Here is a 25585-nt window from a genome sequence, read left to right as displayed (position 1 = left end):
CCTAATCCGCCTCACTAACCCTATCATAAATAGTATTAACCCCTAATCTGCCCTCCCTAACATCGCCGACACCTACCTTCAATTATTAACCCCTAATCTGCCGACCGGAGCTCACCGCTATTCTAATAAATGTATTAACCCCTAAAGCTAAGTCTAACCCTAACACTAACACCCCCCTAACTTAAATATAATTTTTATCTAACGAAATAAATTAACTCTTATTAAATAAATGATTCCTATTTAAAGCTAAATACTTACCTGTAAAATAAATCCTAATATAGCTACAATATAAATTATAATTATATTATAGCTATTTTAGGATTAATATTTATTTTACAGGCAACTTTGTAATTATTTTAACCAGGTACAATAGCTATTAAATAGTTAAGAACTATTTAATAGTTACCTAGTTAAAATAATAACAAATTTACCTGTAAAATAAATCCTAACCTAAGATATAATTAAACCTAACACTACCCTATCAATAAAATAATTAAATAAACTACCTACAATTACCTACAATTAACCTAACACTACACTATCAATAAATTAATTAAACACAATTGCTACAAATAAATACAATTAAATAAACTATCTAAAGTACAAAAAATAAAAAAGAACTAAGTTACAGAAAATAATAAAATATTTACAAACATAAGAAAAATATTACAACAATTTTAAACTAATTACACCTACTCTAAGCCCCCTAATAAAATAACAAGGCCCCCCAAAATAAAAAATTCCCTACCCTATTCTAAAATACAAATATTACAAGCTCTTTTACCTTACCAGCCCTGAACAGGGCCCTTTGCGGGGCATGCCCCAAGAATTTCAGCTCTTTTGCCTGTAAAAAAAAACATACAATACCCCCCCCCCAACATTACAACCCACCACCCACATACCCCTAATCTAACCCAAACCCCCCTTAAATAAACCTAACACTACCCCCCTGATGATCTTCCTACCTTGTCTTCACCATGCCAGGTTCACCGATCCGTCCTGGCTCCAAGATCTTCATCCAACCCAAGCGGGGGCTAGACATCCACTGAAGAAGTCCAGAAGAGGGTCCAAAGTCTTCCTCCTATCCGGCAAGAAGAGGACATCCGGACCGGCAAACATCTTCTCCAAGCGGCATCTTCTATCTTCTTCCATCCGATGACGACCGGCTCCATCTTGAAGACCTCCAGCGCGGATCCATCCTCTTCTTCCGACGACTAGACGACGAATGACGGTTCCTTTAAGGGACGTCATCCAAGATGGCGTCCCTCGAATTCCGATTGGCTGATAGGATTCTATCAGCCAATCGGAATTAAGGTAGGAATTTTCTGATTGGCTGATGGAATCAGCCAATCAGAATATAGTTCAATCCGATTGGCTGATCCAATCAGCCAATCAGATTGAGCTCGCATTCTATTGGCTGTTCCGATCAGCCAATAGAATGCGAGCTCAATCTGATTGGCTGATTGGATCAGCCAATCGGATTGAACTATATTCTGATTGGCTGATTCCATCAGCCAATCAGAAAATTCCTACCTTAATTCCGATTGGCTGATAGAATCCTATCAGCCAATCGGAATTCGAGGGACGCCATCTTGGATGACGTCCCTTAAAGGAACCGTCATTCGTCGTCTAGTCGTCGGAAGAAGAGGATGGATCCGCGCTGGAGGTCTTCAAGATGGAGCCGGTCGTCATCGGATGGAAGAAGATAGAAGATGCCGCTTGGAGAAGATGTTTGCCGGTCCGGATGTCCTCTTCTTGCCGGATAGGAGGAAGACTTTGGACCCTCTTCTGGACTTCTTCAGTGGATGTCTAGCCCCCGCTTGGGTTGGATGAAGATCTTGGAGCCAGGACGGATCGGTGAACCTGGCATGGTGAAGACAAGGTAGGAAGATCATCAGGGGGGTAGTGTTAGGTTTATTTAAGGGGGGTTTGGGTTAGATTAGGGGTATGTGGGTGGTGGGTTGTAATGTTGGGGGGGGGGTATTGTATGTTTTTTTTTACAGGCAAAAGAGCTGAAATTCTTGGGGCATGCCCCGCAAAGGGCCCTGTTCAGGGCTGGTAAGGTAAAAGAGCTTGTAATATTTGTATTTTAGAATAGGGTAGGGAATTTTTTATTTTGGGGGGCTTTGTTATTTTATTAGGGGGCTTAGAGTAGGTGTAATTAGTTTAAAATTGTTGTAATATTTTTCTTATGTTTGTAAATATTTTATTATTTTCTGTAACTTAGTTCTTTTTTATTTTTTGTACTTTAGATAGTTTATTTAATTGTATTTATTTGTAGCAATTGTGTTTAATTAATTTATTGATAGTGTAGTGTTAGGTTAATTGTAGGTAATTGTAGGTAGTTTATTTAATTATTTTATTGATAGGGTAGTGTTAGGTTTAATTATATCTTAGGTTAGGATTTATTTTACAGGTAAATTTGTTATTATTTTAACTAGGTAACTATTAAATAGTTCTTAACTATTTAATAGCTATTGTACCTGGTTAAAATAATTACAAAGTTGCCTGTAAAATAAATATTAATCCTAAAATAGCTATAATATAATTATAATTTATATTGTAGCTATATTAGGATTTATTTTACAGGTAAGTATTTAGCTTTAAATAGGAATCATTTATTTAATAAGAGTTAATTTATTTCGTTAGATAAAAATTATATTTAACTTAGGGGGGTGTTAGTGTTAGGGTTAGACTTAGCTTTAGGGGTTAATACATTTATTAGAATAGCGGTGAGCTCCGGTCGGCAGATTAGGGGTTAATAATTGAAGGTAGGTGTCGGCGATGTTAGGGAGGGCAGATTAGGGGTTAATACTATTTATGATAGGGTTAGTGAGGCGGATTAGGGGTTAATAACTTTATTATAGTAGCGCTCAGGTCCGCTCGGCAGATTAGGGGTTAATAATTGTAGGTAGGTGTCGGCGACGTTGAGGGGGGCAGATTAGGGGTTAATAAATATAACATAGGGGTCGGCGATGTTAGGGGCAGCAGATTAGGGGTACATAGGGATAACGTAGGTGGCGGCGATTTGCGGTCGGAAGATTAGGGGTTAATTATTTTAAGTAGCTTGCGGCGACGTTGTGGGGGGCAAGTTAGGGGTTAATAGATATAATACAGGGGTCGGCGGTGTTAGGGGCAGCAGATTAGGGGTACATAAGTATAACGTAGGTGGCGGTCGGCAGATTAGGGGTTAAAAATTTTAATCAAGTGGCGGCGATGTGGGGGGACCTCGGTTTAGGGGTACATAGGTAGTTTATGGGTGTTAGTGTAGTTTAGGGTACAGTAGTTAAGAGCTTTATGAACCGGCGTTAGCCAGAAAGCTCTTAACTCCTGCTATTTTCAGGCGGCTGGAATCTTGTCGTTAGAGCTCTAACGCTCACTGCAGAAACGACTCTAAATACCAGCGTTAGGAAGATCCCATTGAAAAGATAGGCTACGCAAATGGCGTAGGGGGATCTGCGGTATGGAAAAGTCGCGGCTGAAAAGTGAGCGTTAGACCCTTTAATCACTGACTCCAAATACCAGCGGGCGGCCAAAACCAGCGTTAGGAGCCTCTAACGCTGGTTTTGACGGCTACCGCCGAACTCTAAATCTAGGCCATAGACTTTGATGACTGATTACAACCAAGAGGCCCTTCAGTCTGCCCAAATTTGCACAAGATTAATTATCAGGAAAGCCTTATGAATATTCCAGCCATTCTTGCATATCTATTGCATGAGTCAACTACCCATTTAGTGAAGAATGGACTAAACAAACTGCTTCTGAACCTGTTTCCATACAATAAAAGATCAGGATCCTTTGTTCGAGTATTTTTCTTTGGTAAAAATGTGCTTCATCCAAAAATGTATTAAATACCTTAAAGGGACAGTCTACCATAGAATTGTTATTGTTTTAAAAGATAGATAATCCCTTTATTACCCATTCCCCAGTTTTACATAACCAGCACTGTTATATTAATATACTTTTTACCTCTGTGATTATCTTGTATCTAGGAACCTTCTTCCTGCCCCCTGATCACATGACTGTGACTGTTTATTATCTATTGTCTTGCAGTAGCATTGTGTTGGGCTAAATCTTAAATAACCCCCTGTGCCTGAACACAGTGTTATCTATATGGCTCATGTGTACTTTCTGTCTCTTTGTGTTGAAAAGAGATTTAAAAAGCTTGTGATAAGAGGCAGCCCTCAAATGCTTAGAAATTACCATATGAGCCTACCTATTTTTAGTTTAAACTAAGAATACCAAGAGAAAAAAGCAAATTTAATGATAAAAGTAAATTGGAAAGTTGATTAAAATTAAAAGTCCTATCTGAATAATGAAAGTTTAATTTATACTAGACTGTCCCTTTAAAGGGACAGTCTATTCAAAATTAAACTGTCATGATTCAAATAAGGCATGCAATTTTAAACAACTTTCCAATTTACTTTTCTCATCAAATTTGCTTCACTTTTTGGTATTCTTTGTTGAAAGCCAAACCAAGGTAGGCTCATATGCTAATATATATACCTTTGAAGGCCACCTCTTATCTCAAAGCATTTTGACAGTTTTTCACAGTTAGACAGCGCAAGTTCATGTGTGTCATATAGATAACACTGTGCTCACTCCTGTGGAGTTATTTATGAGTAAGCACTGATTGGCTAAAATGCAAGCCTGTCAAATGTACTGAGATTAGGGGCAGTCTGCAGAGGCTTAGATACAAGGTAATCACAGAGGTAAAAAATATTTATATAACTGTGTTGGTTATGCAAAACTGGAGAATGGGTAATAAAGGGATTATCTATCTTTTTAAACAATAAAAGTTCTGGAGTAGACTGTCCCTTTAATATATCTGAAGATTTCTATTGAATCATCCTCTCTACCCTTTCTTCTCCAAGCTAAATATATGTATATTAGGCTCATGAAGTCTTTCTTTGTAAGGGATTTAAACCCTTTATAATTTCATTAAAAAACTTTTGAACAGTTTTTAGGTTATTTAAATCATTCTAATCAGGAGCTTAAGTTAATTAATTAATCAGGAGTTAATATCTCAACAAATATGCATACAAAGTAAGATTGGGAAAAAAATTGTGTCAGGGTGATAGATGTGTTTAACTCTTACCTTGTACTTTTCATTGAAGTTATTAAACTTTACAAATTGTCTTCTGTCAACTTGCTTCATTAAACCTATTACCCATTCCTCATGAGGATTTGCGCAAATTATTCTGTTTCGTTTTTTTAAATAGAATCTGTTAAAAAAAGAAAAGAAAAAAAAATGTAATTTGTTTGCACATTGGTTGCCAGTCCTTTCATCAGGTGGTATGATTTAGTAATGTCTTTTTATTTATTTATTTATTTTCTGGGTTCCAGTGACAAAAGAGATAAAAATGATATTATGCATATGAAAAAGTATTATTTAAAATATCTTTTCTATTTTGAAGGAATTGAAGCTGGGACTTAATTAAGGCCTTATTTTTTTTACTGGCTGATAGGCAGATCTCCCACTGCTTCATTGGTGGAAAGTGACACACATCACAAAAAAAAAGAAAATAAGAAAATTCTATTTGAAGGCTATGAAAGCAGTCATGAATTACTTTCTTGTCAGCTCCTGACTGACTGCCTATAGCCAATTCAGTGCTTATACATGAGTAATTAAACAATAATCAAATCAGAAGAGACAGAATCAAGAAAGCCATTGATGAACCACAAAAAAATTATGTAGAAAATATTGTTAGATGATTTTTTTAATGATATATTAGTTTTTTATGAAAGGCTATGTGGTCCATTCCAGTCCTTCTGATACTGTTCATCTGTGTTATTTTGGCATTTTTTCAAGTTTTGAGTGAAAAAACCCCCGAAATGATAACACTATTTCTATAATGGGAAAAGTTTGGGTTGGATACCACCAGATTGCAGGAAAATTACCCATACGGTGCAAAGGGGAAGTCTAAGATGTATAGTCTTAATTGTGGCGAGGGTTCCTGAAATCATAGTGTTAATTGTGGTGGTGATGGGGTCACTGTTAGATTGTCTGGATAATAAGATGATTCACAAGTCTGTAGAAATAAAACTGAGACCTATATAATATAGGTGCCAATGCGTATTGAGACAGCAGCAATAAGCCACTATTACCTATAAAACTAAAAAGGGTTTTTAATACAGCACAACAATGGAGATCAGGTAAGCATCAAGCAGAGTTTCAAGGGATGTATCCAAGTATATCTCTAAATCTCAAATTTATTTTTATTATATGCAGACCTTTTGCAGTACAGTGTTTAAAGCGACACATACTGAAACAACCACCCTTACTGAGCATGTTGGTACTTAAAGGGACACTCAATCAAAATTAAACTTTCAATATTCAGATAGAGCATGCCATTTAAAACAACTTTCCAATTTACTTCCATTAACAAAATGTGCACAGTCTTTTTATATTTAAACTTTTTGAGTCACCAGCTCCTACTGAGCATGTGCAAGAATAAGTGTGTATGCATTTGCGAATGGCTGATGGCTGTCACATGGTACGTGTATGCATTTGTGATTGGCTGATGGCTGTCACATGGTACAGGGGGGAGTGGAAAAAGACATAACTTTTAAAATTGTCAGAAAAAAAATCTTCTACTCATTTGAAGTTCAGACTAAGTGCTATTGCATTGTCTTGTTATCTTGCATTTGTTGATTATGCAAATCTACTGTGTTGACTGGTCCTTTAAGTTAGATGAGATACGTAGGTCTGTTCTTCCTGAAAGTTCAGCCCATGTGAGTTGGCATGTTATTGAGAACAATGGTTGCTATTTTAATGAGCAAAAACAGCTATTTGAAATATAAAAATAAACATAAATATGCACTTTTTCATACATATAATACTATGTATTGGTATACAAGTCATTAAACAGACATTAAAGGAAAACAAATTGAAACAAATCAAGGGGACACTATGCGATGAATGTTTAAAAATGACTTTAATGCTCATTTAGAGTAAAGTAAAAAGCAGGATACTCACACAACTGCTCTCATGTGACAGCTTTCACTGATTTCCTGATGGTAATAGCTTTTGATATGCTTTCCTAGTGCTGCATAATTATTCGCCTTGGCATAAGACAGGCAGCAGTTTTCAAAATCCCCTGTAGAAAAGAAGTTTTAGAAAATATTACAATATCAAGCCATTTACTTAATACAGTCCATGCATAATTCTATATGAAGACCTCTTCCATCTACCAAACTTGTATCCCAAGTAAATAATAGCAGTACCTGGTAGCTAGCCACTTTTACCAGGTGCAAGTACATTTATCACATCAGTCGCTATGGTGCCAGTTTCCCAACCTACCATCACAATTTAACTCTTAAAAGGACAGTCAACACCAGATTTTTTGTTGCTTTAAAAGATAGACAATCCCTTATTTACCCATTCCCCAGTTTTGCATAACCAACACAGTGATAATAATGCACGTTTTACCCCTTGTCATTTATATTTGTGCAAACATTTGGTATTAATTAGAATACTTAATTTGAGGTATCTTAAGCTTTGAGCTCCCTTACTTAAATCCACATTTGTTTGTTTGAAAGGTATATGATATCTTATTACCTAGCGCACTAATAGATCACCACTTTCTTCATACCCAAATAAAGCCACTTATAGGTTAGCGCTTCTGCCGCTTTTCCTGTTTGCGCAGCATGAGCTGAAAACCCAGGAGCCATTACATTTAGACAGAGCTCTGCTGTGAGAAAAGCACACCTGCAGTCTTTTGCGCAGAGTGCAAATACTGTTACCGGGAAAGCACAGTTTGTAAGGTGAGCATGAAGTGTCAGTACTACCCTCACAATATTGCTATTAATATGTATGCAACCTCTTCTTAACCACAATATGCTAACATCAGTATGCAAGCACATGCATATAGATAGTTTATATCCTGAAATCCATGCATGGTATATGTATTAAAAGAGGTGCCATACCGTGTGGAGTAGACACTTTTTTTTTATCTTTTAGTGACTCAAATCTTCTCACATTGTCCAGTAGCTGCTGAATTACTGTCACAGTTATAGGCATAAAGGGTCTGGCTTTACCTTTACCATACGGGTTAAGTGTGTGCATAATCCGTCTTCCAACTGCAGTAGGCGCCAAATAAATTGCATTATTGCATTTTTCCTCATGCATGGTCATTATAAGTAGTGATATTTATATATATATATATATATATATATATATATATATATATATATATATATATATATATATATATATATATATATATATATATATATATATATGTGTGTGGTAAAAGCATTAATGAGGCTTTCATTGTTATTGAAATTATTTTACACTTAAAGGGACAGTCTAGTCCAAAACAGTCATTATTCAGATAGGGCATGTAATTTTAAACAATTTTCCAATTTACTTCTATCACCAATTTTGCTTTGTTCTCTTGGTATTCTTAATTGAAAGCTAAATCTAAGAGGTTCATATGCTAATTTCTAAGCCCTTGAAGGCCGCCTCTTAGCTCAGGGCATTTTGACAGTTTTTCACCACTAGAAGGTATTAGTTCATGTGTTTCATATAGATAACACCATGCTCACGCACCTGGAGTTCCTAGGAGCCAGCATTGATTGGCTAAAATGCAAGTCTGTCAAAAGAACTGAAATAAGGGGCAGTTTGCAGAGGCTTATATATATATATATATATATATATATATATATATATATATATATATATATATATATATATATATTATAAGGGGCAGAGCTTTTTTTTTTTTTTTTTTTTTAAAGAGCTTTATTGAGAAATAAGAATATACAATTGACAGAAGGTGGACAAGTTTCAATAACAACAATACAACAAAGTAACATTCCGTCAATTATAAAAGGCTTCAAATCCTATGATCCACAAATAAGTATTGTCTATAGAAGTCCTATAAGCCCAAAATGTAAAAAGACTGTGGGTGAGTATTGACAGGGGGCATCGAATATACCTGTGGGTACATGGATTAAACAACTCAAATCGCTCTATGTTTTCTTGTTTGATATAACAAACAAGACGTTTTTAACATGTTGGTTTGACATAACAGTGGTGTTGCCTGAAAGAAAAGAAAATAAGAAAAAAAAAAAGAAAAAAATACTGGAGAACCCTATTTCAGCATCATAGGGAAACTCTGGCAGCCATACACATCTTACCTTATACCTGAGCAGAAGTATAGACTAAGAAGGAGAGAAATTAAGAAAGAACAAGGAGAAAGGGGGAGAAATGGAAGAGTGGCGAAAAAAAAACCCTGACAGTATCCTTCTCCCCTTCCCCCAACTGCGTCCAGCTCCAACAAGCCCATGGACTACAAAGCTAATAATTGGGATCCCAAAGTCCATAATTCACAGAGCAGAGTATGTTCCACTCCACAGCGCAAGCAGCATCTCATATTCAACTAGTTTAGAGGTTCTGACATAGTGGTATTTTTCAAGAAGCAGGGTATTCCACACTCTCTGCCTCCAGTCCTCTACCGTGGGAGTCTGGGTCTTTTTCCAGAAAATCGGAATCAGTGATTTAGCCCCTGACAGCATCAGCATTAGGAGGGATTTTTTAATGGGTGTCTTATCTGATTCGGGAAGTGAAAAAGTAAGGTTTCAGGAGATTTAGGAATCTCCAGCTCAAGCAGCCTCTGCATCTCGCCCCACACAGAGGCTCAGAAACCCTCCAAAAGCGGACAGTCCCACCAAATGTGAACCATTGTACCTGACTCTCAGCATCCCCACCAACATTTATCTGTCTGTCTAAATGGGGTGAGGTACCAACGGCTCAGAAATTTATAGTGGGATTCTTGAGTGCGAGCCGAAACCGACAAAGATTTGACAGAATGGAAGATCTGCTGCCAATCTTCTCTGTCAAGCTCTATCTCCAACTCCCTGTGCCACATCTTGGTGTAGTTAGGTAAGGGGCTTACTTTGGGACAGAGAAGGAGAGTATAGATGATTGAGACTAGGTGTTTAGAAACTGTTTGGTTTGTGCACAAGGATTCAAATGGTGTGAGGTCTCTCAGAAACTGCAACTTATATTTGTGTGTGTTAATATGGTGTCCTATTTGTAAATAGGCAAACCATGGTACTGGGGCATCTGGATAGTCCCTTAAAATTTCATCTCTTGTCTTCAGTCTCCCCGCTGTCACAAAACTGCGTACATGGTTATGAAGAAGGTTAGTCTGGTCTGGGGACAATTTGAACTGCAGGGGCAAGTCTGAATTTCCGAATACAGGTGTCAAGGGGGATAGTGGTGTAGAGATGTGGGAATCTGTATGAGTCACTCTATCCTAAAGGGTGAACAATTCAACTAGGAGTGGAAAACCCACCATGGCTGCAGGCCTATTTTTAAAATTCGTCCAGAAAAGAGACAAGAATTCACTCACCTGCAAAATGTCTCTATCTACTCTGACCCAGTCCTTTTGAGGGTTGCCAGGTTCGGGAGACCCAAGCCCCCCGCATCTCTTGGTACATTGTGGTCCTGCTTATTCTAGGTCTAGCTCCCTGCCATACATATTCCTCCAGCGTGCGTTGGAGCGCAGGTAAGAAAGTGTAAGGGAGTGGGATAGGCAGCGCCTGGAACAAATATAAAAGCCTAGGGAGCACATTCATTTTCAGAACGCTTATTCTCCCCAACCAGGAGATGTTTTATGTCTCCATGATAAAAGGTCCGCAGCTATCAGTCGCTTCAGGACTCCATAGTTGGCTTCAAACATGTCCATCATGGAGGTGGTTAGATTAACTCTGAGATATTTCAACTGCTTATCATTTATCATGAACGGGCTGTGTTCCCTTAGCCAGGCTTTATCCGACGGATCTAGAGTTACACCCAGGACCTCTGACTTGGACGCGTTCAGATGAAAATTAGAGAGCGCTCCATATTTATCAAATTCTTGTAGCAGGGAATTGATAGACTTCCTCAAATAGCAGATCATCGGCATACATTATTATTTTGTATTCCTTTCCTCCCAGTGAATACCCGCTAATTTGATGGTTGGCACGAATACTGCTGGCAAGAGTTTCAACTGAGATGGCAAATAACAGGGGTGACAGGGGGCACCCCTGTCTGGTCCCATTGGTAATTTGCAGTGAACCAGAGAGAACTCTGTTCACTCTAATCTGCGCGTTTGGCGTGGAGTAAAGGCTAAAGACTGTTTTAAGAAATCTCTCACCAAAGCCCATCCATTCCAGAGTGCATCGAAGGAACTGCCAGCTCACCCTGTCGAATGCCTTTTCGGCGTCTGTGGACAACAGAGCAAGCGGCATCCCCACGCGTTCCGAATGTGTGATTAGTTGCAACACCTTAACGGTGTTGTCCCTGGCCTCCCTTCCCGGGACAAATCCAACCTGATCTAAGGAGATCAGGTCAGGTAGAAACTTATTGACCCTATTAGTGAGAGTTTTAGCTAAAAATTTTACATCAGCATTTAACACCGAAATCGGTCTATAGCTTTGCGGCTTGTCTGGTGGTTTACCTGGCTTGGGAATCACCGTAATATGTGCTGTGAGCATAGTTGATGGTAGAGTTTCCAAGTCAGGCAGGGAATTAAACAGGGTCTGTAGATGAGTGATCAGAATTGGCAGAAAGGTTTTATAATATTTGGGACCCAGTCCATCCGGACCAGGACACTTCCCATTAGGGAGACTATCAAGGGCATTTTAAATTTCCTCTTGCGTCAATGGGGATTCTAAGAAATCTATTGCTTCTTTATTGAGTGTTTGTAATTGAATATTTTTGAGGTATTCCTGCGCTAAGTGACGCTGAGAAGAAACAGCTGAGAGAGCTGAGACTGTGATGTGGGCCTCAGATTATACAGACTACCATAGTAGGCCCGGAATACTTCTGCTATGCTAGTACTGTCTTTGTGAATGTTATTCTTACTGTCCCTTATTGAGTAGACATATGCTTTTAATTGATTTCTCTTTAAAGTCCTGGCTAATAGCCTACCAGCCTTATCTCCTCCCTCATAATATTTTTGTTTTAGCCAAAGCGCAACTTTCTGGTTTTCTTCTTGAAGGAGCTGTCTAAAGTCCATTCTAGCCTTCGTGAGCTTAGCCTCCAATTCAAGGTTCAGGTTTTTTTTTTTTTATGTTGGTCTTCTAAGTTCATAACTTCACATAGAAGTTGATTATACTTTTCTCTTTTTTGTCTCTGTATCCTGGCTTTATGTTTAATTAAGTGGCCTCGTGCAACACTTTTGTGCGCTTCCCAGATAGTAGTCAGGGGTAGTTCGTCTATCAAATTTATGTAAAAATATTCAGTCATTTTATTCGAGATATCGTCGACAACCCCAGGAGTGTCTAAAAGGGCATCGTCCAGTCGCCAGTTGAAGGGGGTTTTGGGCATGTCAGGTAATAACATATCAAATGTGACCAGTGCGTGGTCAGACCATGTGATTGGCAGTATATCACTACTTTGAACATACCCAATACCCAGGGAGTCTGTACAGAAATAATCTATGCGAGAGTACTTTCTGTGCGGGCTAGAGTAATATGTATATTCAGTGTCAGTAGGATGCAGAGTGCGCCAAACCGTGCGACATATGATGTTTGAGTGTCATGTTGACGTGTTTCAAGATATGGTGGGCAACACTAGAAAGGCCATTGGATGTATCACACCTTGGATTGAGCGGCACGTTAAAATCACCTCCCATTACCGCAACTCCCCTAGCATGACCAAACAGCTTACTAGAGAGGGCCTTGAAAAAGGTGTGTTGTGCTACATTGGGAGCATACACATTCAGTAGAGTAATCTGAATGCCATACAGGAGGCCCACTACTATAAGACATCGGCCTTCCCTATCTTTTATTATTTCATGCGCTTAGAAAGTCACTCTTTGATGTATCAAGATACCAACTCCATTCTGCTTGCTAGGCCCTGAAGCGAAGAAGGCAGTCGGGTATCTATGATTGTGCCACTTGGGTTCTTTACGCTTCGTAAAGTGCGATTCTTGGATAAAGACTATGTCTCCCTGCAACTTATGTAATTCTCGGGTGACTATAGAGTGCTTACCCGGGCTGTTAAGGCCCTTGACATTAATCGTCAAGAACCTCAAGGGGTGGATTTTCGGTCTGCTACGCAGGGGAGCCATGGTATCAATTGGGGGAAAAGAGAAAAAAAAAAAAGGTGAATAGAGAGGAAGAGGGAGGGGGAAGAGGGGAGGGAAAAGAGAAAGAAGAGGAGTATTAGGCAGAAGGATGAGAGAAGTCCAGGCAGAAAATACAAAACAATAAATAAGCGAACGTAAATCTATTTAAGATATAAACAGTGCAATATTCTCCTCAACTAGGCTGCTACTGTAACACCAGGTCTATGACAGACCCGATCACCTTTAAATAGGCGAAACTAAAGGGAATATGCCTTTGGCTGATCTGTTGAAAAACTAATTATTACAAGAACAAATGATATACAATAATACAGTATAATATCAATAACATACTCTGAGAACTCAAACCTAAAACAGGCCCTGAAGCGAAGAAGGCAGTCGGGTATCTATGATTGTGCCACTTGGGTTCTTTATGCTTCGTAAAGTGCGATTCTTGGATAAAGACTATGTCTCCCTGCAACTTATGTAATTCTCGAGTGACTATAGAGTGCTTACCCGGGCTGTTAAGGCCCTTGACATTAATCGTCAAGAATATGAGGGAATATGCCTTTGGCTGACCTGTTGAAAAACTAATTATTACAAGAACAAATGATATACAATAATACAGTATAATATCAATAACATACTCTGAGAACTCAAACCTAAAACATATTATGCTTGCATTTAAAACCAAGGGATGAGGCCTAGAAGGGCATACACAAACAGGAGGAGATAGCTCACACATAAAGCGCATAACCTCCAGTCACTGCCAGCGTACGGCAACATAATATAGATTGAACAATTATTATATTGAGAGAAGACACCTCATGGTTAGATTTTTTAAGACAAACTGTTAAGAACACTAACGCCCCAAGCAACCCAGGGATCCCTTCTTCCCAGGACCATCCAGCCAAGGAAGACAAAAGCTCTTAAACAAATGCCTTGACCACATAACCCCACATACAGGCATTCAAGATGGAACGACATAAAACTTAAATAAGGGCAAACAAACTGTAGTCCCGAGCAAGGTTAACTTTTCTTAAGGATAGACAGTATATATACAGTCAACTCATCCCTTCCTCGCTAGGAAGGCCCAGAGGACCCTGGTACAAGATCTTACCCATCTTCACTCAGCAAGCTCTAGCCTTCAGCCACAGAGATGGCCTGATTTGACCCATTTTCTGGATGTGGTGGTGGGATGCCCAGGGTTGAGCAAAATGTCTCCAGATCTGGTAGAGAGCGATATATATTGCTGTTTTGTCCCCATTGGAAGCAACAAGGCAAGTGAGAAAGCCCCATCTATAAGGGATCTTGTTATCTTGCAGTGCCATTGTGAGAAATCGAAGCTCCCTTCGCTTCTGTAAAGTAACAGGGCAGAGGTCAGAGAAGATCTGTAGAGAGATTCCGGCATGCTGTACTGGATGCTTGTTCCTGCTACAGCGGAGTATCTCCTCTTTATCCCTGTAGTTTAACAATCTGAGGATAACGTCCCTTGGAGGAGCTCTTGGTGAAGGCCTGGGGCGCAGTGCTCTATGAGCTCTTTCTATAACTACTTCTGGCGCTAATGGGGTACCCGTAATTGTCCTAAAAGATCCTGAAGATAACCTTGAAGGGCATTAGGGTTTATAGATTCTGGGATGCCCCTCACTCTGAGGTTTTTTCTTCGGCTACGGTTGTCCAAGTCCTCTATTCTTTCTAAGAGGCCCTGGATCATATTTGTGTTTTGGAGTGTCTTGAAGGTGGTGTCTTTCAGCTGGTCTTGCAATGTGTTATGTGAGCTCTCAACCTCTGTGACTCTCTGCTTTAGGTCTGTGACATCCCGTTTCAACTCATTAAATAAATTTTTGATGTCAGAAGCAATCTCCTTTATGTCTTCCTTTGAAGAAAGGCATTTCAGATCCTCTTTAGTGACATATTGTGAGGGAACTAGGATGGAAGCAGCAGGGTCATCCTCTTTATTTGATGTCTGTGCCTGGGCATCATCATTTTGCTGTGTATCTTGCCCCTTAATGTAATAGTTCATATTTCTGGTTTTAGCTCCTTTTTTATAGTGCAGTCTGTTTTTTTGTGCCATCTCTGCGTGTATTGTTAACTGTAGATAGTGATAATTAGACAGAGGCTCCAATTATCACTGTTATAGCAGGAGGGGTTTGGAGCAGTGAGCACAACAAGATAGCACAGTCTCCTTGGTTAGTGAATATTAAGCAGAAATAGAATAGGTAAAGGAAGGGGTTAAAGGGTCGCTCAAAATAGCCCTCTATAAGGATAATCTGCTAGACACTGTTTATAGTCCAGAAATAAGATTACACTGATATATGAGGTTAAGGCTGTATGATGGGCCTATGAGCATGTTCTGCCTTATTGATCTGTGTCACAGAAATTTCCAGGCCTCATCTGGGCTGTACAAGCCGTTACTGTCAATGTATATCCCCAATGCCCATAGGGCGAATATTATTTTGTATATCCCCAGCAGCCTTTATAATAAAGCCCTCTGTGTGCCCCAGCAGTGATTAGAACTCTATTACATCCAAGTCTCAGCGCTTCAGCAGAGATGTGACTGACAGTGTAGGTCAGTTCCGGCCCCTGCATCCGTGCCCCTGTGTCCGAGCCCCTGTTCACGCCGACACTGCCGAGGTACCTCTGCTGCACTGAGGCTTCCGATGTTAAGAGATAGGCTGTGGAGAGGGGGTAACAAGAGGGACCGCAAACACTTGATCCCAATCGGTCTTCAGAAAGTGGCTCCACTCCTTTGTCACCGCCCAGCATGACCGGTCAGTCACCACTAATCGTGTGTAGCAGGAAGGTAGGGGGACAGCTAGCACCTCTCACCCAGGTCTCCAATGCTAGTAACACCGCCAGCTGCAATCACCTCGGTATGAGGAGTCGGTCTGGAATGCAACGTGTGCTCTGTGTGGTGATCGGATTGCGGTCCTCTCCGGTGGATTGAGTGTGCTTGCAGCTCCTTTCTTTTGTCAGTGTTGATATCTGTCACCTACAATCCCCTTGGTTATCAGGCTCAGAGTACATTAAAGAATTTAAAAAAAAATTGTCACATTTTGGGCTTTGTCAGCTTTAGGTCAGCCTGTGGTCCAGGAGCACTAAGAATACACGGCCATTCTCCAGCACAGCCAGGCTCCGCCCCTAAGGGGCAGAGCTTTTATACCTGGGCCTCTGGGTTGTACTTGGCCCCTAGATCAGAAATTGCCAGATCCTCCACTATCATGGAGGTTTCTTTTTAGAATGGGCAGCTTAAGATTAGAATGCTTGCCTATAACCATGGTTGCTAAATAAAAGTACCTCTGTGTGTCAGTGTGTTTGTGTTAAAAGGATACTAAACCCACAATTTTTCTTTCATTGTTCAGATAGAGCAGCAATTTTTAACAACTTTGTAATTTATTACTAATATCAAATTTTGTTCTCTTGCCATGTTTATTTGAAAAAGCAAGAATGTATGCTTAGGAGTTGGCCCATTTTTGGTTTAGCACCTGGGTAGCGCTTGCTAACTGGTGGCTAAATTTAGCCACCAATGGGTTGGCTCCTAAGCTTACATTCCTGCTTTTCAAATAAAGATAGCAAGAGAACAAAGAAAATTGATAATAGGAGTAAATTAAAACGTTGCTTAAAATTGCTGCTCTATCTGAATCATTAAAAAAAAATAAAAAAATTGGGGTTTAGTGTCCATTTAATGTCTGTGTTAGTGTGTCAGTGTCTCTATGTGTGTTAGCATGTATATGTATGTGTTTATTTTAAGTTTGTCTGCATGTGTCTGTGTCAGACTGTCAGTCTCTGTGTATATGTGTTAGTGTGTATGTGTGTGTTCAGTGTCTGTGTGTTTAGCATTTATGTGTGTGTTAGTGTGTCTGCATGTGTCAGATTGTCAGTGATTATATATCAATAAGTATGCATGAGTATTCGGATGCTTAGTAAGCATCTAAAGTGTGTTGCACTCTCACAAGAAGATAACCCACTCCAAAAAAAGATAAATGCTGTGAGCAGCCTCCTTATTCCACATTTGGTTGCTAACGAATCGTCTGAATGGCCATGCCTATCAAAGAGTATATACACACATATACATTGGAGCCTTTTGCAGTCAAGTAGTTGAAAACATGTAAAATCATATTTATGCAAAATTCAACTTTAATAAAGTGTTATACTGTGTATTTACTGTAAATATTTCACATTCCAATGTTCTGCACAAAGCAGAATATGCTCTAAGTATTTTTAAATAGATATTACTACAGAGTATATAACTGTATATATCTATGCCTATATATAATCCTATATAATAAATGGCCAAGTATGTTTGTCAGATGCAGTCAAGCGCAGTAGAGACTGCACGTGACAAACATACCTGGCCGTTTGGATCCTGACACTCAGCACAGAGCAAGGCTGAAGCGGAGTGTCAGGGAGAGTGGCCGAAGGGAGGGGCGTGGCCGGGCGGGTGTTGCTGCAATGGGGCGTGGTCGGGCGGGGTGTCACGATGGGGGCGTGGCCAGAGAAGCAAAGGCTTTCAATTAAGACAGAGCCAGAGAGGCAGCGAGAAGGGCCAAAGAGGGGGGGGAGAGAAGGGCCAAAGAGGGGGGAGAGAAGGGCCAAAGAGGGGGGGGAGAGAAGGGCCAAAGAGGGGGGGGGGGAGAAGGGCCAAAGGGGGGGGAGAAGGGCCAAAGGGGGGGGGAGAGCCAAAGGGGGAGGGGAGAGAGCCAAAGGGGGGGGGAGAGAGCCAAAGGGGGGGAGAGAGCCAAAGGGGGGGGCTTGCGGTTTAGTGGTTAATAGGTTTATTATAGCTGCGGTGTGGGCGGACGGCAGATTAGGGGTTAATAATATTTAAATAGTGTTTGCGATGGGGGAGGATTGGCAGTTTATGGGTTAATAGGTTTATTATAGTGGCGACGATGTCGGGGAGCGGCGGAATACTGGTTAATTTTATTTAGTGGTGGCGATGTCCGGAGCAGCAGATTAGGTGTTAATAATTTTATTTTAGTGTTTGCGATGCGGGAGAGCCTCGGTATAGGGGTTAATAGGTAGTTTATGGGTGTGTGAGTACTTTTTAAAACTTTAGTTATGAGTATTATGCTACAGATTTGTAACGTAAAACTTATAACTACTGACTTTAGATAGCGTTACGAATCTTGTCAGTATAGGGTGTGCAGCTCACTTTTTGGCCTCCCAGGCAAACTCGTAATACCGGCGTTATGGAAGTCCCATTGAAAAGGGACTTTTTTTTAAAAGTGTGGAACTGACGTTGCGTGACGGCCAAAAAGATCTGCAATACATCTATACCAACAAGACTTGTAATGGCGGCGTTAGGGAAAAAGCAGCGTTATGAAGCATAAAGATGCTTTTTCACTCATAATGCATAATGTAATCTAGCTGTTTGCTAGTAATATTAAAACTTGTGTAATGTTTGCTTGGCTTGTTAATGGTGAAAAACAATGTTTGTTCACCAGGGTTTACAAAACTCATTGCATTAACACAAACATACATGCACCGAAACTAGCACACAGATTTATACACACAACTCTCATACAGATACATCTCTCTTGCCTCTCTGTCACATGACACAGCACCATGCAAAGATGATGTCTATGTAATAGCATCAGATCCAGATGGAAGAAATATAGAACACTGCAACCAGGCAGATATATACACAAAGTGAAGTAATGCTATTGTTGTATGAGTCACATCCAAGGTGTGGCCTTGACCTTGTTTTGATCCACTGACCATTGAAGGAAGCACACCAGGGGAATTCCTGGTCTCATTATTGCATAATGAAATGTATTTGTAGCTGCACTATAATCATTTATTACATTGTACAATGTGCAAGTAAGCAAACTACAGCAAGATAAACTTAATTGGACTCCACCCAGGCATAAAATGATGGAAAGGGACTTTTTTTAATTGGAATCTCTGTCCCATTCATGAATCGTCTACAGATTGTCATGTATTTTCTCTATCAGCCTTTAGCCCTCGGTACAAGAAGATTCCTCAGTGAGTTTATGTTACCACTCTGCAATACAATGTTATGATAAAAACTTGGTATTTAAAGGGACAGTAAAGTCAAAATTAAACTTTCATGACTCATATAGAGCATGCAGCTTTCTATTTTACATCTACTATCTTATTTGGTCCATTTTCTTAGTATCCTTTTTTTGAAAAGCTTACTTAAGAACAGCAATGCACTTCTGTGAGCTAGCTACTGATTGCTGGCTGCACATATATGTCTCTTGTCATTGGCTCACCTATTATGTTCATCTATCTCCCAGTAGGGAATTGCTGCTCCTTTAACAAAGAATATACACGCCTAGATTTGGAGTTTTGTCGGTAAAGACCTGCGGTGCTAACGAGCCCTTAAGACAACGCTGGTATTACGAGTTGTCTGAATGGCTGCGTTAGCCTCAGAAAAGTGAGCGTTGAGCAAATTTAGCTCCACTTCAACCCTCAATACCAGCGTTGCTTACGGTAGCGGTAGCGTGCACGATTTCCCCATAGGAAACAATGGGGCAGAATCTGCTGAAAAAAAACCTTACACCTGCAAAAAAGCAGCGTTCAGCTATATTATGGTTTATTTTATAGGTAAGTATTTAGTTTTAAATAGGATTATTTTATTTAATTATAGTAATTTTAGTTCGTTTTATTTAAATTATATTTAAGTTAGGGGGGTGTTAGCGTTAGACTTAGGTTTAGGGGTTAATAACTTTATTATAGTAGCGGCGATGTTGGGGGCAGCAGATTAGGGGTTAATAATTGTAGGTAGGTGGCGGCGACGTTGGGGGGGGCAGATTAGGGGTTAATACAATTTATTATAGTGTTTGCGAGGCGGGAATGCGGCGGTTTAGGGGTTAATACATTTATTATAGTGGCGGCGATGTCCGGTCGGCAGATTAGGGGTTAATAAGTGTAGGTAGGTGGCGGTGAGGTGGGGGGGCAGATTAGGGGGTAATAAATATAATATAGGTGTCGGCAATGTTAGGGGCAGCAGATTAGGGATTCATAGCTATAATGTATGTTGCGGTGGTGTCCGGTCAGCAGATTAGGGGTTAAAAAAATTTATTATAGGGTTTGCGATGTGGGGGGTCCTCGGTTTAGGGGTTCATAGGTAGCTTTATGTTCCGGCGTTAGCCCATAAAACTCTTAACTACTGACTTTTTTTGAGGTTGGAGTCTTGGCGGTAGAGGCTGTACCGCTCACTTCTTCCAAGACTCGTAATACCGGCGTTAGGCAAATCCCATAGAAAATATAGGATACGCAATTGACGTAAGGGGATTTGCGGTAGTCTTGAGTCGCAGGAAAAAAGTGAGCGGTAGACCCTTTCCTGACTAGCTCTAAATACCAGTGGGCGTTAAAAAGCAGCGTTAGGACCCCTTAACGCTGCTTTTTAAGGCTAACGCAGAACTCTAAATCTAGCCGTAAGAGAATTAAGCAAATTTGACAATTGAAGTAAACTGAAAAGCTGTCTAAAATTGTATGCTCTATCTAAATCAGTAATTCAAGTTTTGGGTTTCATGTACCTTTAATACATGGAAGGAGATTTTTTTGCATCTAAGATAATAATTTCAAATTTATTAATATATTGCTATGTTTAAATGACATTTGTAATATATTGTGCCTAATTTTTTATTATACAAATACATATTTTATCATGTTTAATGCCCCTTTAGCAGTATAACAGGAAAATAGATCACTCTCCAGATCTTACATACCTTGTACACTGTACATGCAGATACAAGTGGAAATAATTGCCAACACCAGAAGATGCCGATGCATTTTCATACTCCAGTTTTGTTCACTAGAAGAAAAGGATTAATAAGAATTAGTTTGAGTCGGTCTGTAAGCATTCAAAATAATTATATAATAGATGTACCTCTCAATAATTACATTATTTCTAAGATGACAAGTAGAGTATTCCTCCTATGAACAAGCAAAAACAAAATACTTTAGAAAGACTATATTGAAAATACAGACCCAAAGTTGAAACTCAATGCAGCAAAAGTGAATACACCTATGATCACTGACACACAAGTTACATAATTGAAACAAAATTGAGTGCACCTGTGATGTCCAATTAGCCTAAGTGCATGAACATAGGTATAAATTGACCTGTGAACACTAGAACATTTTAAAATTTGGACCTATGGGCTGTGTCTATCTGCATCATGGTTCCACATGGAAAAGAAATGCCAGAGGAATTGAAAAATCTCATTGTGAGACTTCACAAAGATGAAAAAGGATACATGAATATCAGTGACTAAATATCAGTTGAAACACAGTTACAGCAGTAATCAGTAGGTATAGAACAAGCCATAGTACTACTAATCATAGCCGCAGCGGCTGTCCTCCAAAAGGGACGCCATGGACAGAGCACTAATTGCACCATCTAGCTTTAAAAAACAGATGGGCAAGTGCTTTAGACTTGGCTCAGGGTTTATCAATGGAAATTGGAGTTTCTGTGACAGCACAGACAGTGTGAAGGACAATGCATAATGTCAACCTCTATGGACGGTGTCTAAGCAAAAAACCTTGTTTTCTCTTCAACACAAAACTGCAAGATTAAAGTTTGTTAAACAGCATAAGAAGAAGCCTGATGAATAATGGAGTACATTCTTTGGGCAGATGGGACAAAAATAAATTTGTTCAGCTCAGATGGAGTCCAGCATGTTTGAGGACTATTATAGTGAATACACAGTCCCAACAGTGAAGCTCGAAGGTGGTAGCGTGATGCTATGAGGCTGCATGAGTGCAAAAGGTGTTGGGGTGATGACATTTATAGATATCACCATGAATGCCTGTGGATATATCAAAATAATGGCTGACAAGATGACTTCCAGTCCCCAAAAGCTTTGGCAGAAGAGAAATATTCCATCATGATAACGATCCAAAGTACATTAGCAAAATCCCAAAAGAGTTTCTAAAGAAGAAAAAAGTGAAAACTATGACCTGGTCAAGTATGTCACCTGACTTGAATCCAATAGAACAACCTTTGGGGCATTTTAAAGAGAAAGAAAGAACAACACAACCCTCTGAAGAATCGCATAAAATATGTGCAGAAATTTGTGCAACACTGGTATCCTCCATGCCAAGGAGGATTGAGTCTGTGATCAAAAATAAAGGTGAACATATGAAGAACTGAAAAAATAAAAGATTTAAATCTTAGTAATGAAAGTTGTACTGACTTTTGTTGCATTGAGTTCCTACTGTGGGGCCAGTGTTTTATTATAGTAAATCTAAACTGTTGGTTTTTAATTATTTTAAATTAGATCAAATACCTTACTGTAAAACTTTAATTTTTTTCAACAAAATTTGATGTGGGTCTACTAAGGATTTATATACAAAAAAATGGAAATACCAATTAAATACACAACATTAATGATACTTATTACTTATTCAACCCCAAAATATGGGGAAAGGTAACACCTAGATTTTATTATTAACAACCTTAAAAAGAAGTTTGAAAATGTGAAGTGTTATTTGTACAATATAACATTTATTACCACTTGGTTAAAAATGGCAAACACGTTAAAAACAACCCCTCAGGCATCTTGATATTTAGGTATTAGTAGTATTGCCTTTTATATATTCAGATAACTAACACCAAATAGGGAATCTGAAACAAAGTTAAAGGTGGAGTATTGTCCTAGACATTGCCAGATAATATTGTCTAGGGGTGATCCTCCATGGGTCTTATCTGTTCTACCTGTATTTGTATTAATAGGAGACTCTGAATAATCTTATAGCATAAAATATTGAAATAACTCTGAAAAGAGTGGTAACACTATATACCTGTTATATGAACTCCATTCATTCCTTAGGCTATAATAATCAATGTGTGTGAATTCCCCAGTAGTTTACCACTGGTAGAAAGTCCCCTTTAAACTGAGTTAGTCTTGTTTGAGAACACAGATTGTATCTGACTTAGTTAAATAGGGACATAAGATTGCTCAATATCACAAGTGAACAATATTTATATTATGTACTGATTAATGGTAAATAACTTAAAGAGATAAGAAACCCCAACATTTTCTTTTATGATTTGGATAGAACATACATTCTTAAACAACTTTTCAATTTACTTCTATTATTAACTTTTTTCATTCTCTTGTGATCCATTGCTGAAGGAGCAGTATTGCACTACTGGCAACTAGCTGAACACATCTAGTTAGCCAATCAAAAGAGAGAATGTGCGCAGGCACCAATCAGCAGCTAGCTCCCACTAGTGTAGGATATGTGCATATTCTTTTTCAACAAGGGACGCAAAGAAAACAAAGCACGTTTCAAAATAAAAGTTAATTTAAAAGTGTCTTAAAATGACCTGCTCTATCTCAATCATGCAAGTATAATTTTGACTTTTCTATCCCTTTAAAATTACCCTAAGAACAAAAAAAATGTTCTGACTGACTATCCTATAAATCCATTGCTTGAATATAATAAAATTCCTACATATTCCTATAGCTGCTATATAAAAAGGATAATAAACCCATTTGTCTTTCTTTCATGATTCAGATAGAACATGCAATTTTAAGACACTTTCTAATTTACCAATATTTTCAATTTTTCTTTGTTCTCTTGATATCTTTATTTGAAAAGCAAGAATGTAAAGCTTACAAGCCAGCCCATTTTCGGTAAAGCACCTAGGTAGCCACCAATCAGCAAGCACTATCCAGGGTGCTGAACCAAAAATTTGCCAGCTCTTTGGCTTAGATTCATACTTTTTCAAATAAAGATAGCAAGAGAATGAAGAAAAATTGATAATATGAGTAAATTAGGAAGTTGCTTAAAATTGCATGCTCTTTCTGAATCATGAAAGAAAAAAAATTGGGTTTAGTGTCCCTTTAAGCTTCTTTGACTGTATGCCCAGAAATGACTGATACAAATGTTGCAAACTGCTTATTAATCTCATCAGTCAAAACTCAAATACAATCTGCAAGTCTTAGTCTGATAGATAAGAAAATGGGGGAGCAAAAAAAAGTCTGAGGTAGATAAGTAAGTAAAATATAGACTTTAATCAATACAATATCTAGTACATATAATATCTAATACAATAAATACATGGATCCATGTCTGCAGCTAAAAAACACAATAGTAAGATAAGAATGAAGTAAACAGTTTCACAGTTTGATCTTGGTAAAATAGGCAATTACACAATAAAATGAACAGTCTAGCATTTATCAGGCATCGTTAATAAGTGATGGTGGTCAGTGTTAATCCTAAAAAAGGATGATAGTTATAGTGTTCAATTGGATAAAGAAAAAAGAAAAAGTTCAAAGTGTCGATGTCAATACAAATTCATCCAAAATCACAGGTGAAGTGAAAATCCAATGTGTCAGTGTTGATACAAATTATTCCAAAGTCACACGTGGAGGAAATGAAAAAATTAAAATTAAAAATTGAAAATTAAAGATTGAAAATTAATTAGTGTTCAAAAAATACCATCAGAAAAAATACCATCAGAGAAAATAGTGAGGTGAATTCTGGGTCCCTTCAGAAGACCATATAATATCAGTGAATGAATGAGAGTACAATAATACAAAAGTAAAATTGATGATAAAAAAAATAAAAAAAAAACCTGTGGAAAGAAGGAAAAAAACAAATTTGCAGAGTATATCAACTGTTAAGTTTATATATAGGTAATGTGCTTACTTTGATTCTGTCAACGCGTCTTAGTCTGATATTCCGTTATGGCTTCAGTACAGCAGAATGGGTAGGATGTTCCATGCTGTCCTAATGGCGCTAAAGGCCAGAGTGGTTAGGACGGCATGGAATGTCCTAACGGTGGGAAGGAGTTAGGGGTTAATTAAAGAGTACGTAGGACATAAAGACACTCCTACTAATTACTTCATCTATGTATACAAACCAGCATACATACTAGGCATCCTAGCTTATATTGAAGAAAAACACAATAATAATGGTACCCTCTTATTCTGCACTATTATTTTTAGATTAATATTGTTGAGGATGACTTTATTAGGCATTTTAATTAAAGGGATATTATTTTAATACTCATTGTGAATTATTAATATTTGTGGACAATGATATTATTAGGCATTTTGATTAAAGGGATATTATTTTAATACTCATAGTGAAATATTAATATTTGTGGACAATGATATTATTAGGCATTTTGATTAAAGGGATATTATTTTAATACTCATAGTGCAATATTAATATTTTTGGAGGATGACATTATTAAGCATTTTAATTAAAGGGATATTATTTTAATACTCAGTGAAATATTAATAGTGATGGGAAATGTGAAAATACAAAACCAAAAGAGAGTTTTATTTAAAGAAAAAAAATGATCCCCAATGTGTAAATAGTGCTACAGTATTTGGATTAAATAAATAATGATGACTGTGATATTGCCAGAAGGCATACATATATTTGCTCATAAGTTATAATATTATAAATAATATGTGAAACAATATTTATATCCTAGACTGGTTGGATTGAGTGATCATGTGGAAAAATAAATAAAAAATAAAAGTGAATGGATAGAATGACAAATATGTTGCATGTTCATCATTTGTGTG

The 25585-nt window shown here is 38.4% G+C and overlaps 1 protein-coding gene across 1 annotated transcript in view; it reads right to left on the bottom strand.

Annotated features, from left to right (window-relative positions):
- LOC128648024 (C-C motif chemokine 25-like) overlaps nucleotides 1-25585 on the bottom strand; it is a 121354-nt gene that overhangs the window by 60660 nt on the left and 35109 nt on the right. Inside the window, exons 2-4 of the mRNA XM_053700711.1 lie at nucleotides 20762-20847; nucleotides 6980-7100; nucleotides 5099-5225 (exon numbers count right to left, since the gene is read on the bottom strand). Coding sequence (XP_053556686.1) covers nucleotides 5099-5225; nucleotides 6980-7100; nucleotides 20762-20831 — 318 coding nt within the window. The 5' untranslated portion in view covers nucleotides 20832-20847. The remainder of the gene's footprint in view (nucleotides 1-5098; nucleotides 5226-6979; nucleotides 7101-20761; nucleotides 20848-25585) is intronic.

This window comes from Bombina bombina, chromosome 2, assembly GCF_027579735.1.
Source record: "Bombina bombina isolate aBomBom1 chromosome 2, aBomBom1.pri, whole genome shotgun sequence".
NCBI classification, from domain to species: domain Eukaryota; kingdom Metazoa; phylum Chordata; class Amphibia; order Anura; family Bombinatoridae; genus Bombina; species Bombina bombina.
The sequence above is the reverse complement of the archived record's forward strand: the minus strand, read 5'-3'. Positions and strand labels throughout refer to the sequence as shown.